The following is an 18,369-nucleotide window of genomic DNA, read 5'->3' on the forward strand; positions in this document are numbered from 1 at the left end:
CTGACTTTGATATAGAGCTGTTAAATTAATGTGGGAAAAATAATAAATAAGTGAATCAAAGACCTTGGAATAAATTTGATCCAATGCAACTTGAGTCTGATGGTTCAGACTCAAGGCATAAAAATATATATACTGTATTTCCCCATGTACTTGTAATATCACAGTACAGATATAATGTCTAAGCTGCTCAGGTCAGAACAAGTCAGCTATGGATCTGACTCTATTTATAAAGCGTTTTATTGTCAAGATGTTTGTTGTTAGCATGCTAGTTGTTGTTAGTATTATCATGACATAAAAACTCCTCTCTGGCCTCTGAAAATTGTGAAAAGAGTTTATAAACTCATAGTAGTGAATAATTGGGATGCTCAGAGTGCATAAGGTAAGAGAGGAATAACTTTGGACCAGTGCAAATTGTTGAAAATCACACAGTAGCACACAGTGAAAATCAGGTATAGTACTGTTAAAAAAAATGATGTAAGATAATCAATTCAACTCTAGGTCTTGACTCACTCATGGAGTGAACCCCTAGTGGCTATTTCTTGTATTACACACTTATTGCTCATCACCGTAGCTTCAGTTTGAGCTTCAGACCTTTTTAAAAGTCATGAACTCCCTCTGCCCTTCATTTTCTCTCGGAGGAGAAGAGAGATAAGCCTCGAGAGGAGCTCTGGGTCCAATGAAATCTGCCTCTATAGGTGATTTGGTTGCTTGCACTGATTTCACCCTCAAGCTTCAGCCGCATATATTTAGCTAAGTCTGTATCCAGGGGGAACTGCTCACTCACAAATGGTCGGAGCTATACTTGTGGGGACATTCACTGACATAATGGGCTGCCTTTTGCCTCGGGCTGGTAGTTCAAAAAGCAGAGGTCAAACCAAAGTAAGGACCTACCAATTTTGCTTTCTCCACGACGACACCGATCTGGCTCATCGTTATAATCACCCATGTATTACATTGGGGGTGTTAATGCAATGTGAAACCTGTCTATCAAATATATTGTGAAGCGGCCGTATTACGCTATCTTCTGATCTGTTTTCATGTTTCCTTCATACATGTTTAACACACAAATCCTGCACATTTAAGCTGAGTTCTTCTCTCAAACAGAAAACCACCTTGTGATGTCATGTGGTAATACAGGAAGTGCTCTATTGTGTTTTTAAAATTTGTACACCTTCACTAAAATCATTTGGATCATTTCAGCCCTGGAACTGAAAACTATCGCTTCATGACGTTTTGAGCTCTGGAGATGTACAGACTAATAATAAAAGGTTACTCAAACATGTGTGAATGAAACAAAACACAGCACCAGATATGTTTTTGACAAGCTAACAAGATTATGACATGGCTTAAAGGTCACAAGAGTCTATTTTGCGTAAGACAAGACCTTTAAGTGTTGTAACTCATCTGTTTTTAGTGCAATTAACCTTATTTTAATCAAGATTGAGATTCAGTCATTTCTAATCGTCAGTGATATGCTTGGATTTTTAAAAATTGGAGCAGAGTACAGACACTGTTAGAAATTTTACTTGAATGCCATTTGTAATTTTTCTCTTCAAATACTGACTAGATTCAATAAAAACAATTGGGATAAATCATATAGCTTAGCCCAACCTTCAACCCACATGAGCACTGCTTCATTATCCACACATCACCTGTCACCAGTTTGCCAGTGCTCCTGGGCTAGAAGCCATATTCCCTTAAAATCCTTACAGGGAAAGTCAATCTAATGCTGCACTATACAGTATAACTTAAACCTGATTTTTGCCAACCAGTCACTGTGTAATGGACAGGGTACAGATGGAAATACATTTTCTAAAGCTATTATATTTTTTTTTTGTGGTCCTTCTGCGAGTTCACCCTTCACTGTGATGGTTAAATATACCTGTCACTCACTTGGTACGTATCTTTCTAGAAATCATATCACAATTCTTTTTATTTCACCATACTGCACAGCCATACAGAGAAGAGGGCGTTAATGTGTAGCATATTCAGAGTCCGAAACCAAAACAATAAAAATGGAAACTGCACCTCATCAATCTTTGACCAAGCTACAGTTGTTTAGCCATCACAGATAGCCTATTACAAATTATCTTTAAAAATTCACCTAAGATGACTTAATAAAATGAATAAATCTGCTGAATTCCACATTAGAAAACTGCAGTCCCCGATGGGAGCTGACGTGGCATCACCGATGGATAGCTGCAGATCACATTAGCAAGCAAGCCACATATTTTTTTTTTTTTAAATTAGTACCAAAAATGGCAGGACACTACTGAATCCTACAAAATTAAATTAGAGAATGAAGTACATGGGTTGATCATAAAAATGGCATCTTGAAAACAGGCGATTAAAGATTGCTCAAACATGCACAAATCACTCCAAATACAACTTACGAAAAGTACATTTTGCATAATAAATCAGCTTTAAATGTTCTATAAACATAAAATCGGTTTTGACTGGTTTACCCAGTTTTGAAATTACATTCAGACTACATTTGTATGCTCTGTCTATATGTAGAAAGTATAGAATAGTCGCCAGGCTACCATTAGTCTATCACAGGACCACTTTGATACTGTACATATCCCACAAGTTACAGTTTTGGAGATGCTTTGACTCAATGTTTTGCCTATTCAAACTCAAATCATTACATCCATCCATCTTTAAGGTCTTTTGTTTCACATTTTACAGTTCACTGCCATCCACACACATGCGCATATAAGGTCAAGTGTTGCTATTATAAACAATACTTTTAAATAATCTATCCACAATCAATCACAAGTGGCCCTCGTCTCATTAGAGTGCCCTTGTATTTTGGTCACTCTCTTTCTATGGACAGTCTGCAGCCTTGGTCTGTTTGGTGCAGGCGCTGATTCAAGCACCCTGTCATTTCAAAACGCACCCAAATCAAATCACAGCAACTAATCACTGGACAAATAGACAAATTATATTCACCACTTGGGCCCCACATGAATGCTGATGAGGAACATTTCTCACTATTGATTATGTGGTGATGTCTAATGCAATATTTATGGAGAAAATTCATTTTAAAAGAGGATATTATGCCAAGAAGGGATCACAGCTTTCCACTAATGATTCTCAACATTGCATATCAAAATCTTGTTCAGCTACAGGCTATTTTTCACTTAATCTTCGCTAAATCCATTAAATTTGAAACTTTTTTTGTTATTTTGCCTGAGGATACACATGACAGCTAGCAGTGGTTGTCATGGCAATCACATAAAGACAACATTACTGAGCCTTTCTTTAGTTTTGCTGTTACACCCTGTCTCCTGGATTCGGGAACCCAAAACATACCACAGCTGGCCCGGACAAGTAAGACCTCCTTTACTTCCAACTTCCCAATAATGTAACAGGCTGAACTGAATAAATCTGAATTCTTACCAAAAAAAATGGGCATTATGAAAAAACAATGTCTCTGTTCTTTTCCATCACTGAAACTGAAGTATTGTACAAAAGGTGAATGGACGGTTATATTAAACACAAAAGTGCAGATGTTTAGTTAATTCCCTTATTTGGAAGAATAATAATTAGAGATGCACAGATCCAGCATTTTCACTTCTGATACTAATATTGATACTTTAACTTTAAGGCAAAGGAGAAATTCAATTTGTCAACTGGACAAAGTTTATTTGGTCGAATACGTTTACAGCTCATCCAAGCTTCTTCTTCAGTTCTGGTTAGAATGCTGGTGCATCTCCACCTAAAAGCCACAGACCACTCTTTTGAGGACAGCCAGGTACAAATCTTAGCCAGAGAAAAAAATTGGTTTGAAAGGGGAGTTCAAGAAGCTATTTTGTTAAGAAAGAGAATCCTTCTCTAAACAAAAATGGGGGTCTCAGACACCATCTGTCTCCTATTTACAACTTCATCCTCAAACCTAAATCAAAACAAACAAGAAAACAATAGGTGTAGCCAGGTCAGGTTCAGAGGTGTGAAAGCTCCATTATGTCTCTGAATGATTCTGCTAATATGACCCCACATTCAGTGCAGTTCAATAGGCCTAACTAACCAACAGAAACTGTAAACAAGTAGGTGTGTTAGTTTCATAGTAGTTTCGCTATAGTTAGCTCCTGCCTTCAGACAGATATAAGGAAGTGTCCACTAGCGTCTGACCAGAACTGTATATGTAGCTTGGATCAACTGAGAAACGTATTCAGCCAAATAAACTTTGTCCAGTTGACAAATTGAATTTCTCCTTTGAGATGGATTCTACCTGGATGACTGAGGGATTTTTCACACTTTAACTTTAAGTATCTACCAATAACAGATATTAACCGATACTTGGGTAGAGATGGAAAATGACATAGTTCAGTTATTACTGAAGAGATTTGTAACTGTTACGTACCCTTCAAATCACTACAGAACAGCTTTTTATGAATAACTGAGAATTTCTATGACAAAATCAGCCTGTAAATAAATCTAATTACATCCAAATAAAGGCCTTATCAGGATATCAACTGAGCCGATATCATGGAACTGATACCCGACCCAGCATCATTTTCATTTTATTGGTGCAAATATATGATAATAAAGATACTCAAAGACCCTTACAATTTCACACATTAATCATCTGTTCCATACTACATAGGTACTGTTGTATCCACAGCTGCCCTGGGGTAGACTGACAAAAATGAGACAGCCAATTTACGCAGCTGGCTCGTTCAATCAATAAGGTGGCTAACAGTTTGCACTAGAGACACTTCTACCCCACTAACAAAAGTGCCCCTTGTGCAGTCATCCTGAACGCGGTGAAAACAAAAAATCTCCTTTGTGGTATCACATTCAAAAACATCAGCATTTCGGACTATCACATTTAAGTGGTGTTATTGAGCCTAACATCTAACTATATAAGAAAAATGGAAGTTGACGTAAATTGAATCTATATTGATGAGTAATCTAAGAGCAGTGATACAGGCAAAAACACTGTAATAGTTGTACCAATAGGATCATAAGGTACTTTAGCATGCTATGGATAATTTAGCTCTTAGTAAATGGTTGTCTTAAGCAGTGAACGTTCACATTTTGTCATCTGTCCAAAGCCGTTTTTACTGTAAGCAGTGTATTTCGATAGCATCATATCAATATCACTGTTTGCATCTCTGCTGCTGAATGCTGACTAACAATGTAGCATTGTTATCTTACCCAACTATAAAATTCCTTGGCATCATTTCTTTCACTTTATTTCCCCACCTGTCCTCAAAGCATACACCAACCAACTGCGAGACAAAACCTATTCAAAAACTCAAAAACATGATTATGCCAAGTCAATAGTCACAATTTGCCCACACACAAATTTAATCATAAGAGGAAGTTTACACAAACGTTAGTCAGCGCCCGTCTCAGCTGTCTCCTCACCTCCATCTCACTCTCTGATTAATTAATTTTTGTTGGTGCCAAGCTTGACAGATTTGGGCACAGTTACTGGTGTGCTTCAGGGTACATGGGTTCATAATTGAGATTGCCAGCATGTAAAAGGCTTTCATTATGTTCATGGGAAGGTTTTTCAAGCTCTAAAAGCAGTCTTTGTTCCGGGTGTGAGACGCAGAGGTAAATTCTTGCTCATTGGGCTGTTGTGAGGAGCAGATGAGTGGAGATGAGATAGGAAAGCAGTGGCAGTAATGAAACACTGGTGGAGTATTGAGTTTTAATGATGTGTAGCAGGCTTATTACGCAGGGCTCAGATCTGATCTCAAAGGCAGGTCGTCTAATAGGAGCTCTGCTGAGTGGGAGGCTGCAAACTGATCAATAAAATAATTGGATGAAAGGGAAGAGTGAACCAGCAAAGATTTAATCAAAAACTCAAAATGTATGAAAAATACTGGGTTTTGTTAGGATAAGCTGAATTCCTATAAAGACAATTGTGAAATTGGCTTTTCAAATTGATAGTCTTTTCTTGACAAAATCCCGCCAATCTTTTTTTGTCAACCAACTATCAAATAATAGTCAAAGTTACACAAATTTGTTGCACATATCAGCACATGGAAGTTATAATTGAACAGATTCGTAGATGAAAAACATCAAGAGACATCAGAGGAGTTGAGAAGTTGTACCCTAAATTGATACTGTACTAGTATACTGCATTAGATTAATAGGAGTCTGGTAAGGAATTTCACCTTCAGCCAGTTAGAAAGGCATAATAAAAAGTAAAATAAAACTGTTCCTTTGATTTCTGTATAGTCCTTTTGTAGACTTGGTTTGATCCTGTTCGTTCCTGGTTTAGATCTGAGTATATCCACAGTTCAGTCCCAGTTTTGATAGGTGAACTCATCCTAAGACTTTGTCATCAAGATTAGTGTTGTAACTAACCATGCAATTCTTAGTAAATACAATTAGATTCCAAAAAATACAGCTCTTCACTCTATGCACCAGTGGATAAACATGTATAATCTAAGACAATGAAATGAGCAAAAAAGTAAATATGCACAAGATAAATTACTGTGTTATGTTTTTTTTTTTTTACTCTGGCAACCCTTATGCAACTGTTGATACTTAGGGGTGTTCTACATGTATCTCTAATGGTGTAATGTTTAGGAGTTACCATGCACACATCAGCAAACACTGTCAAAAATGATTCAGATTGTCAGAAAACTCAAGAAATAAACACAAACTGGATTTAAAAAACACATTTTCAGGGGACGTGATCAATACGAGTGTTCATGGGCCTGTTTAGGTGTTTAATTTTCAACAAAAATAGTGAGTGTGAGGGACTGAAAAACTGGCTTTAAGTTGCAGTTCAAACTCAGTCAGTTCTTTATGGTCAGACTGCATTAAAATAGAACACAGATTCAATCTAAGTCTAATAAAGCCACAGACAGAGCAGAGCCTACAGTTAGCATCACTCTACCAAGAAATGTTCAGTATCAGTTATGGACTTCTACAACTTCATTAATAATTAAAAAGTAACAATGGAGTAGCTTGAGGTTGCAAAGGGACTTCCTGGTGAAAGCTTTGACCCAATGGCATTAATGACTCAGAGTTTACCCAGAAACACACACTTCCCTGCGGTCTTTATTAGGCGGATCAGGGTCAGCAGACGCACTATTAAACAGATCAGCTCCGCCTGTTTCAAAACACACAGACACCAACAGCAGTCATAACAATTACACACACTTCTACAGCATCAAGTGTATTGACAAAAATAGCACCCAGACTAACCAGGGAAAACCCATGTCTTACCATGCCCACAGTAATAGACTTCACAATTGAACTCCGACAGATAAACAAGGGAGGGTTAGAAAGCACACTGGGTACTCTGGTACAGTGATGGAAGTAGAGATACCGAAACAAAAAGTAAAAGTATCACGTGAAAAAAAAATACTTCAGTAAAAGTATTTACGTACCAGTTTAAAATGTAATAAAATAATTAAAATGTAGTGATTTTGATACAGATTTGTGTTGAATTTTGATTCAAAAGAAACAAGCTGTTTTTTATTTTTATACTTTTGTTTGAGCAAACTATAAACATGTTAAAAATAAACCCTGCAGCAAATGTAGCGAAGTAAAAGTAAAAAGTATCTTTAAAATGTACATAAATAAAGTATAGAAGCCTAAAATGCATACTGTACTGTACTACTTTTATTTCATTACATTCCACCACCACCCAGATGTGAATCACTGCTAAATATAATGATAAAAGGAAGGGAAATAATGACTCCTAAAATAGTGAATCAAAATATGTGGTTAAATACTAAATAAGTATTAACTGGTGATGACAGATTTATGTTGTCAAACATATTGTGGGTAATAAAACGCCACAAGGAATGCAAATGATCCAATTATCACCCGTCTTAATGCGAGTGTATAACAGAACTACTGTTCAAAAGAACATTACTCAAGTAGAATAATACTGTAAAAGACTGTAGCAATACTTGAGTGTTTTTGTTGAAGAATTGTACTTTTAAGAGCTCTAGAAATGATCATTATGTATCCTGAAAATATACTAGGCAGGCGTGTCATTTTAACTGTAATGAATAAAGTGGCCCTTTTACAGCAGAACTGTGCTGAAGTTCACTGCTCCTCACTGCTCCAACAATCTTTAATTGTACGGCATTAATTTCTTTGGCGTGAAATGTACGAGATTACTTCGTGTTTGGCTTCAGAAACACGTGTAGCTTGAGCTGTAGCTGGGGTCCAATATCTGTGCGTACTGAGGCATCCCACGGGTTAAATGAAACGTGTAAATCCAATTACAGAGAGAAAGCCATAGTAAAAGTGCACAGTCACACTTTTGAACAAGAAAAATGTTATTATTTTAAAGGTGCACTGTGTAACTTTTCGGTTGGGGGTCCATCACCTGCTTATTTGTATGGATATGTCATTGCTCTGCCTGGAATGTTCCACAGTATGACATTAAACAGCTCTGTGTTACTTTTATTCAATTAGAGGTAATTTTATAGTTCAAAAATACCTAGAAAAACAGACATTCTGACTGTGAGGGTTGCCTTTCCACAGATCTGACCTGTAACTTTTGGTCTCCACAAAGACAGAAAAGGTTTAATATCATATTGTGAAACATTCCAGACAAAGTAATAACATCTCCACAGGGAAAAACAGATGGCAGAAAAGTTACACAATGAATCTTTAAGTAAATGCTGAATCAGGGTGCTGCAAAGACTATAAAATGACTAGTATGGTTTGTGGTGAACAGAAAAGGCTGACACAGAGATATGCCTGGTGGTAATAGACACAAGTTTGCCATTTGGTTTGGTTGGTGACATTGCTGGGAACAGGTTAGGACCGGACCTAAATGAATACGGTATAATTAAAAGATAGAACAACCACAGCCATTACTCAACCTGATAAAAGCGCCCTTTATAAGTTAAACTGTGGATTTAAACTGTGGAGCCAACACCATTACTTAGTCTTAACTAGAAGTCTTTATTGCCTAACCTTTGAAACTTGTGAGGAATAATGACGCATGGTGGTAAGTTCAGATTTATCGGAATTACAATCCATTACCTTATATAAGCCCGTTCAATAGCAAAAACAACTGAGGAGGAGCTAATTAACAGGCATCTCAGTCGTTCTATGGCAGCAAGCAGGAGCAAAGCTTAAAGAGGCACTATGTAACTTTCCATCTATTTGTTGCTATGATGATGATATTGCTTTGTCTGGAATATTTCACAGTACGGCAATAAACATATCTTGCATTCATTCAATTAAAGTAGGTTTTATTGCTCAAAAATACCTTGAAAAATATGCGTTCTTATTCTGAATGGGATCACCTCTCCATAGATCTGGTTGCTTGGTGGAGTCACATGCTTGTTTTTATGGAATTGGCCATGTCTAATATGATATTGTGGCACATTGCAGGCAAAGAAATAACATCTCCAGTGAGAACAAGTAGTGAGCAGACCCTCTACAAAAAAAGTTACACAGTGCACCTTTAAGCTATGTCAGTATTAATAGAATAATTTAGAATAATAAGTCGGTATTGCCTGAGAAATAAATGCACTATGAAGAGAATCTATTCTAAAGTATATTGCCTCATAGCATAATAGATTAATATTAGATTGTCCGATGTCAAGAAGATGACTGGGACTGTTTGTGTTGTTTGGCTGTAAAAAAAAACTTTCTAGTTGGCCTAGAATGGAGTCAGTGAGACCTACAGATGCAGCAGGGTCTAAAGTGTTTAATCAGACAAAACAGCTTATGTTATAGCTAGGGATGCACCAATACTGACACTGCTATCAAAAATCTGATCAGGTAGATTCCATGATATTGGTTAAGCGTGGTTGGGCCTTCAATTGGATGTAATATTTACAGGTTGATTTTGTCCTGGAACATCTCATAATGTTTGAACAAAGCAGATCAGTAGTATTGTGAAGGGTAAATAACAGCTGCACAATACAATTGGGTCTCTTGTGTAATAAGTTAACCTTGTTTTATATTCAATTCAATTCAAGTTGATTTATATAGCAGATTTAAAACAACTTCAGCTGACCAAAGTGCTTCACATAAAAGTCAACAAAAACACAAGAGACAGTTACATACGCTACCCGGTCAATTGCAGTTCAAGTCGTGCAGGTCCAATGAAGAGCTTGAAATGGTACAAAGTTAAGTACTGAACAGCCAAAGGTTAAAAAAAGATAAAACATAACAAAACACAAGTCCAAGCTCTGCCAAAACTACCTCAGGAAAAAAGAACAAGATGGTAAAGTTTGAAAACATGGAGTGTCCAGCACAGTCTCAAGATTTAAACCCCATCGAGCTGGTTTGGCATGAACTGGACAGAAGAGTGAAACAAGTGCCACACATTTATGGGAACTTCTGTAACAGACTTGGGAAGAACTTTCTGAAGAAAATTCCATTGTAAAAAGAATGTCAAGAATCCGTTCAGCTGTTATATCTGCCAAAGGTGGACACTTTCATGAATCAAAAGTTTAGAATACATTTTGGTCAGCAGTAAACAGTAAAAAACTGGAAAAAGTGTGGTTTTCTAAAACTTTTGACTGGTAGTGTATATACAGATAACATGTGAAAACTACAAAAAAAACATCAAGATAATCTAACTAGCTAGTACTATATGAAATAAATGCCATTTTCTGTCCCTACATTGGTATCAGTATCATCAGCAAATACTTAAAGTCAAAGTATTAGTATTGGTATTGGAACAGAAAGGCTGGATTAGTGCGTCCCTAATTTAAACATTTATACAAGGCTGATTGTAAGCAAAATCAAATCCTTATTTGAAAAAAAAAATATTTCAAAGGTGAGATTACAGCAGCAGTGAAAGGTTTGTGTATTTTGTGGTGGTGATATTTTTAGTTGTGTAAGCAATGCCAGAAGTAACGTAACCTTTGTAAACCCAATAGATTCTCAAACGGAGGTATTAAACTATTGAAAAAATAATCAAACTAAAATAAAATAATGTTAGTAGAAAAATCAAGCAATGGGATTATGAACTGATATGCTTTTGGTTTATTTACATCTTTAAAGTGAAGAATGTTACCAATATGCATTCAATGTAAATAACAAAAAATAAAGGAAAATGGATTTTAAATCGGTTAAAGACTACATAAGTGTCTCCTTATACTTGTACTCAAAGTTTAGCTGTGATTGAAATAGCAATCATTCCATAGACTACACAACTCCCTAAAAGCCATCTGCTCTTTTTTTCAAAACAAACCATTTTAACTTTTCTTTCTTTACAAATTTGAACCCAAAATTTGTCGCCGGGGGACCACACACATACACACACGGCCCTAATGTGAGCTTTTATGATGGATTTGACGTTTGTGCATTACCACTCTCATTCTTTCCCTTCCTGTCACAGCTTCACTCATGCATAAAGCTCTCTCTTTCTCTCTCTCTCTCTCTCCTCCTCTCCCGCTGCGATCAAAGTTTGCCATCGGAAGTGACCTCGTGTTATATCACAGCGGCAACTGCCATTCTAACCCAATTTGACCTTTGACCCTTCTTACTTTATACAACATCCTCCCCATTTCCAACATGCTCATGAATAAAAAGTAAAAACTGTTCCCATTTTCATTGGCCCATTTGTACCAGAAACACACTTTGAAAATGTAGCTTAACTATGAATGCATCCACTGTGTTTGATTGGTTTGTTAAAGGCCCCATATTACATAAAACTGACTCTTGTGAACTTTAAGCCATGTTATTATGTTCTTACCTCACACATGTTTGAGTAAGCCTTTATTATTAGTCTGTCTACATCTTCAAAAGCTAAAAATGCTGTTTCACCTTGTGATGTCATGTAATGGTGGTTTTCAAGTTAACAGCTACAATTTACCTTTTGTTAAGTAGAGATTGGAAATTCCAGGGCTAAAATCATCCAAATGATTCTAGTGAAGGTGCAGGGAGTTTAAAAACACAGTGAAGCACTTCCTGTATTACCACATGACATCACAAGGTGGAAAAGAGTGTTTTCTCAGACTAAATATGCAGGGTTTGTGTGTTAAACATGTGTGAATAAAACAAAACACAACAAGTACAGTAGTTTTGTGATGAGGAAACAACATTATAACATAAATCAGAAAATAGTGTAATATGGGCCCTTTGCTGCTATAACAGTACTTTTTGGCAGGCACAGATAAGCAACATCTAATTTGTGCATTTTATTTTCAAACCTGCTAGGATCTACGTTAGTTACAAGTGAGTAGCTCTCCACAGCAGCAGTAGTTTTCATTTAAAACATGTGTTAGTCTAAGGTGGAGGGGCCATAGTTTGTCATCACTGCTCATCTAAAAGGAGTGAGTACACATCCAAACACATGTCGAAAATGTTCTTGGCTGTTTCTTACCTTGTGCAGTTGAACGCCTCTCCTTTTCAGAGCCTATATTTACTGTGACTGTGAGGTTACATGAAGCAGTGGGTATCCAACTATAAAACAAGCTTCTCCAGACGTGTTATTGGAATATGAGACATTCTAACTACTAGGGATGCACCAATCCAGGTTTTTCAGTTCCGATAATATACTGATACTGCAGCTTTAAATATCTACTGATATCAGAAATCAACCAATACCAGCGTAGGAATTGAAAATGGCTTTTTTTTTTTCTCTAGAAAAAAGTTAAATGATTACAAAAACTGATCTGTTTGTAACTGTGATGTATCCTGCAAGTAACTACTGAACAGCTTTGTGTGAATTAAAGCTCAAAAGTCACTGATGCGCTGGAAAGATCCTCATCCACCCACCCACTCCCAATGGATAAAAGATGCCCTCTCATTCATGAAACTGGAGAAAATAAGGCACTCTCGCAAAGGCTCTGGCTGGCTGGTTACCTTTTATAGATCATGTCATATCTCTGACATTGGAGGTGACCCCATGAGTTGTGTTGTTTTATCTCTGTCTTTATTGATATTGCCCTTTTTTTCCTTGTTTTTTGTTTCTCTCTTTTCTAATTAATTAATTCATTCATTCATTAAATTAAGTAATTAATCACTGCATTTATATAGCACTTTTCAAGATACCCAGAGCATTTTACAGTTTATTATTCATTCACTCGGCACTCAGTGGTAGTAAGTTACTACTGTAGCCACAGCTGCCCTGGGGCAGACCGACAGAAGCGAGGCTGCCAATTTGCACCATCAGTCCTCCGACCACCACCATCACTCATGCACACACCACTTTCATACTAGGCAATGTGGGTGAAGTGTCTTGCCTAAGGACACAACAACAGTTTTTGCCACCGGCGCCCCATTATTGCACAGTGGTCTCCCAAGTACTACATTGTGTGTACATTGTAAACTGTTAACATTGTATATTGCCCCTGGATACTACACATCTCTATGCAAATTGTCTTTTATATTTTGAAAAAGCTTAAATAAATCATAGATTAAAAAAAAAAAAAGTTGTTCAAAAGTCGGTTAGTAAAGAGTACAACCAGACTGAATTGATATCACAGTACCAATACCTGATACTGGAAAATTTCTTGTATCGGCACCAATATTCGATACACATGGGCATTGGTGTATTCCTGCTAATACAACACCTTAATCTTAGCTCCTGAATTACATGCAGTTTCAGAGATCTGTTTAAATTGGACTGTTTGCTCAGTTATCCGATTTTCCAGGCGTGCATCTAAAACTAGTGAAAAACAACCACACCACTAAACACAGTCCCCTTCTACAGTTTCGTCCCAGATCAAAAAGGCTGGTTGGCGAGCAGTAAAAACGGTGCATGCCTTGAATTTATTCCCCCCTTTTTCAGTCTGACGTTAATTCACCGGCTTCCTCTTTCCTAATGAGCACTTTAGCATAACCCCTGTCACTTACTGCAGCGAATTACTACTAGCTAAATGAAGGGGCCCCCAATGCGTACGAATGCGTTTAACGGCACCTGTACACCATTTAAAGCTCTCCACATGGCTCAACTTCCTAAGCACACTATAGCGTTTTTTACAATCCGCTGCAAAGTAAATGAGGAAATAGACAGGAGCTAGCGTGATGAAAGAAAAGAGAGGAGGAGGCTATAAAAGACTAATGAAACAGACTGACATCCACAGAGCTGGCAAAATGGACAAAATGTAAAGTGCAATTCTACGGTAATAATCTGATCTTGAGTATCTCATAATTGCTTTACTTATTGCCTGCAGTTCACCATTGAAGCTGCAGTGTGTAACGTTTCTGGAGGAAGAACTGTCAAATGCTTTTCTCCATGGAGATGTTATTGTCCGGAATGTTTCACAGTATGGTATTAAATCTTTCTATCTTCAAGGAGACTAGGTCAAGATACAGGTCAGTTCTGTGGGGAGGCGACCCCATTCACAGTCAGAATGCTGTTTTTTCTTGGTATTTATGAGCAATAAATCCAACTGTAATTGAATAAATGTAAAAAACAGTTCAATGTCATAGTGTGGAACATTCCAGGGAAAGTAAAGACATATATCCGTAGAAACAAGCAGTGGAGGGACCCCCTATCATAAAGTTACACAACACACCTTAAAGTATCTAATAATTGCTTTACTTCTCGCTTGGAATTTAAGAAATCCCTTTGTGGCTAGCTGTGATTGACACTTAATTGAACGTGTAATTCTCAACAAAAATAACTTGCGTTGCACTTTCAGGACAGTTTTTCTTTTAGTCTTGGAAGAAGTGGAGATTGAGAGAGCCAGCCAACATGCAAATCAATGCGTCTGTTGTCAATAATGGTGGGTGTACTGCCGACACAGCAAAACGCAACGTAAACAGAGCGAAAATGACAACTATAATAGGTGGTTATCAAGGTATGCAGATGTCCGTACTGCAGTGGTGAGAGACAGGATATACAATGCAGTTTAAAGTTTTTAAATCGTTTTACATGATTATTTAGCAAACTAGAAATTGGAGGGCAAAGCTCAGAGGTAAGTAAAGAATCCAAGTACTGTTACTCAAGAGGAAGTACAAAGTATGGGCCAAGAAAATACTCGTCAAAAATATACCTGGAGTTTTGTTTTGTTTCAGTCACACATGTTTAACACACAAACACATATTTAAGATGAATTCCTCTCCACCTTGTGATGTCATGTGGTAATACAGGTGTTTTTAAACTCCATACACCTTCACTTGAATCATTTGGATGATTTCAGCCCTGGAATTGCCAGTCTCTACAGAACAAAAGAAAAAAGGTAGTTGTTAACTTAAAAACTACTCACGGCATCACGAGGTAGAAGAGAGCATTTTGAGCTTTGAAGATGTAAACAAACTAATAATAAATGAATGAAACTCTAAGAAACATGGCTAAAAGCTTACAAGAATCCATATTCTGTAATATAGGACCTTTAAACATTTGAAGATAATGTGACTGAAAGGACAAAATATTAAATAACACTCTGCATATGACTATGTTCAAATCATTTCATGTTGTTTACAAGCTTTTGTTACTTATAGAACTAAAACTCCCTTTTACCCTGTAAAAATATATCAACTATAGGAGTAAAATTGTATTTGAAAACTCTGAGACATACAGTTTTATTGAAAAGTTCCTTAGAGCTGCTGTGAATTGTATAAAAGTGTGATTTAGCTTGAGTGCATAACTTTGTCTCACTGACAAACTGAATGGACGAGATGTGGAATTAGTGCAGTGAAAGCAAGCTGTAAATCACACTGAGCACTTAACTCCACCTCATTACAGCCTCTTATAGTTACATTATTTAGTTTGAAAAGGTTAATAGGAAGAATAGCTTTAATTGTCTATGCAATATAGTGAACAAAGAGCTAATTTTCACAGAAGAAGATACCAATGACACAAACCAAGCTACCGTAAAATAAACTTGCCATTAAGATAAAGATGATACTGCTTCCCCACACAAGCCTCTGTTGAATATAATAGAGTTGTCACGATTGGGGATGCAACAATACTTGATATAAAAATGTGCAGAGAGTTTTATTCAATATGTGGTCTTTCACTAGTTCTGACAAATAGAAGACCTATTGTGCTTGTGTCTGTTCATCATTTTGTTATATTTAGCAAATTTTAAATCACGATATTCATTTATTCGTTTATTTAATTTAAACTGCTGACATCCACGTTAGAAAACTGCAGTGCCCGATGGGAGCTGATATCACCATAAACATCATCACAGTGAAAGTTGGCAACTCCGATGGATAGCTGAACATCACACTAGAGAGCAACTGATTTATTAAAATGTGTCCAAAAATGACTGTGACGCTGCTGAATACTACGCATATCACTGATTAAAAAATTTGAGAATGAAGTAAGAGAGTAGTGGGCATAAACCGGTGGTGGTGAAAACAGAGGTTGATTGGCAAAATGGTGATTAAAGATTGCTCAAACATGGATCACTCCAAATACAACTTAAGGTTTGTAAATGGTGATTTGTACCCAGGGCACAGAATTTTGTACTACACCCCTGAGGGAAACAAAAGCTCTGAAAAGTTAATTTTTATTCAGGAAAGGATTATTAAGGATCCATATTGATATCTGTTCAAATGAGTTCCAAATTCTGATATGAGTCTCAGAATCGATTAGTATATCAACTGTTCTGACAACTCTCTACCAATTGTGTGTTTGTATCATACCCAAACTACCAATTATCAGTTTATTCTTTGACACTCCAGACTGTTGTGGTGCAATTACAAAGCCAGAAACACCAAGCATAAACAATAAAAGCTTCTAGCACAGACAGCAGGCAGACAGAGCAGAGAGAAGAGAGAGAGGAGAAAGGATCGTAGGAGGTACACAGAGACTTGGAGTGAAACCGTCCAATGTTTTTAAGCATTACACACTAAAAATAGTGCACCTCCCATAGAGCCCTGTCTCCTGCTGTCTCCTGTGTGTGTTGGCACCAGCACAGCCTTATAATACCATAATTCTATATCATTTCTGTAGCAGTTAGAGGCTCTTAAACTAACGACTACCTTTATTCCTCTTCACTCAGTGTGAGCTACATGTGACCACAGGCTTCCCTTTCTAAGAATATGTTTAGGGCTGAAATACAACACTTCTGTAACAGTTTCCCAAGATGTATTTTTAAATGTTAGGAGAATTGGTTAGAGTTATATTCAGACAATACAATTGCTTGAGAGAGAATACTGAACTACTTAGACCAGCAGCCTAAATTTTTTTCCTCAGCGGGCCAAAATGTGTACACAGCAGGTCAGGGACCAACCATAATGGCACGTAAAAATGCTCTTCTACAAAGAAGTGTATGATTAAATATTAGGAAATAGAAAGGATTCTCCTAATTCCCATCTCCATTTTTTTCAATAAAAAACTGAATGAAAATAGCCTATTCTTAAAATCTCTAGAGCCCTCTCGTGGGCCCAATTAGACCCCTTGGAGGGCCAAGTTTAGCCTGCGGGCGATACTTTGGGTACCCCTGACTTAGATTATAGCAGCACCAACTGAATGTAGATTTTCGTGCCATTTATAGACGGGTCATACAAACTTGAATCTCAAAGTACTGAAAGAAAGAAATCAATAACACACCTTGAACTCAAATCATGGAACTGTTAGCTCTAAACCTGAAGATTCCCACCATAGATGATGAATATCTTCACATTGTAAACATAATCTAACTGCTCGGTAGAGGTCTGCCAGAGAGGCTTTCTAGATTTAAGTTTTTAAATCAATGCATTTCACCTAATATCTGAAAAGAAAACAATATAAAAGTTTACAACCACGAATAAATGCATAAAACTAAAAGTGATAAAGACAAAAATGGCTGCCAATACACTTCATTCATAGAGCTTTTGGCTTTAAACAAGATCTCCAGAGCAGTGTATTGCAACAATGTCTAGAGGTCTACAAGTTTTTTAACCACTGCTTTCTGCCTAATGTAAGAAAAGTGGATAAAAGTATAGACAGATGTAGTCACCAACACAAAAAATTCTATAATACTATAGAAGTTCAAATAGAAAACAGAACCCAGACCAGAACAACTGACGAGATTTAAGTGAGCACAAGTATGCACTAAATGCCCAGAGTGCAAAGGTCAAGTCACAGTTTTAAGATTAACCCTTAATCACCAACAACCATAATGTTTAAAAACAAAAACATGTGTGCTTTGGCCATAGGGGAATTAACCACACAATGCGCACAAATGCCACAAAAACCATGGCAGCCAGCAAACGGATTTAAAATGTTTACTATCCACTCAATGGCAAGGTCAGGCGGGTGAGCTGTCATGCCTTGCACTAAGAACCGCTAACATGTAGATTAACAAACCGGGATTAGCGGGAGATTAGCAGCTAGTCGCTAATCCAGCAGCAGTGCGAGTGGTGCTGAAGGTGCAGACTGAGAGGTGAGGACGTGGTTCTGTCTGAAATGCCCGTGCAGCAGGGGCGGGGGGGTTACCAGGGGCGACAGAGAGGGAGATCTGCTCTTTCTCAGCGGGATGCCCTTAAATCTCCAGAGCTGGGGAACATTAGGTCACCACGCCCGCT

The 18,369-nt window shown here is 37.3% G+C and overlaps 1 protein-coding gene across 2 annotated transcripts in view; it reads right to left on the reverse strand.

Annotated features, from left to right (window-relative positions):
• Positions 1-18,369, reverse strand: part of LOC110172289 (glypican-1-like) — a 73,904-nt gene that overhangs the window by 29,079 nt on the left and 26,456 nt on the right. The window contains exon 2 of one of the 2 annotated variants that reach the window (XM_055165222.1): positions 14,976-15,068. The exons of the other annotated variant lie outside the window; for it this stretch is intronic. Coding sequence (XP_055021197.1) covers positions 14,976-14,988 — 13 coding nt within the window. The 5' untranslated portion in view covers positions 14,989-15,068. The remainder of the gene's footprint in view (positions 1-14,975; positions 15,069-18,369) is intronic. 2 annotated transcript variants of the gene reach the window in all.

This window comes from Boleophthalmus pectinirostris, unplaced genomic scaffold (genome assembly GCF_026225935.1).
Source record: "Boleophthalmus pectinirostris isolate CB_2022bp ecotype Guang Dong unplaced genomic scaffold, ASM2622593v1 HiC_scaffold_7, whole genome shotgun sequence".
NCBI lineage: Eukaryota > Metazoa > Chordata > Actinopteri > Gobiiformes > Gobiidae > Boleophthalmus > Boleophthalmus pectinirostris.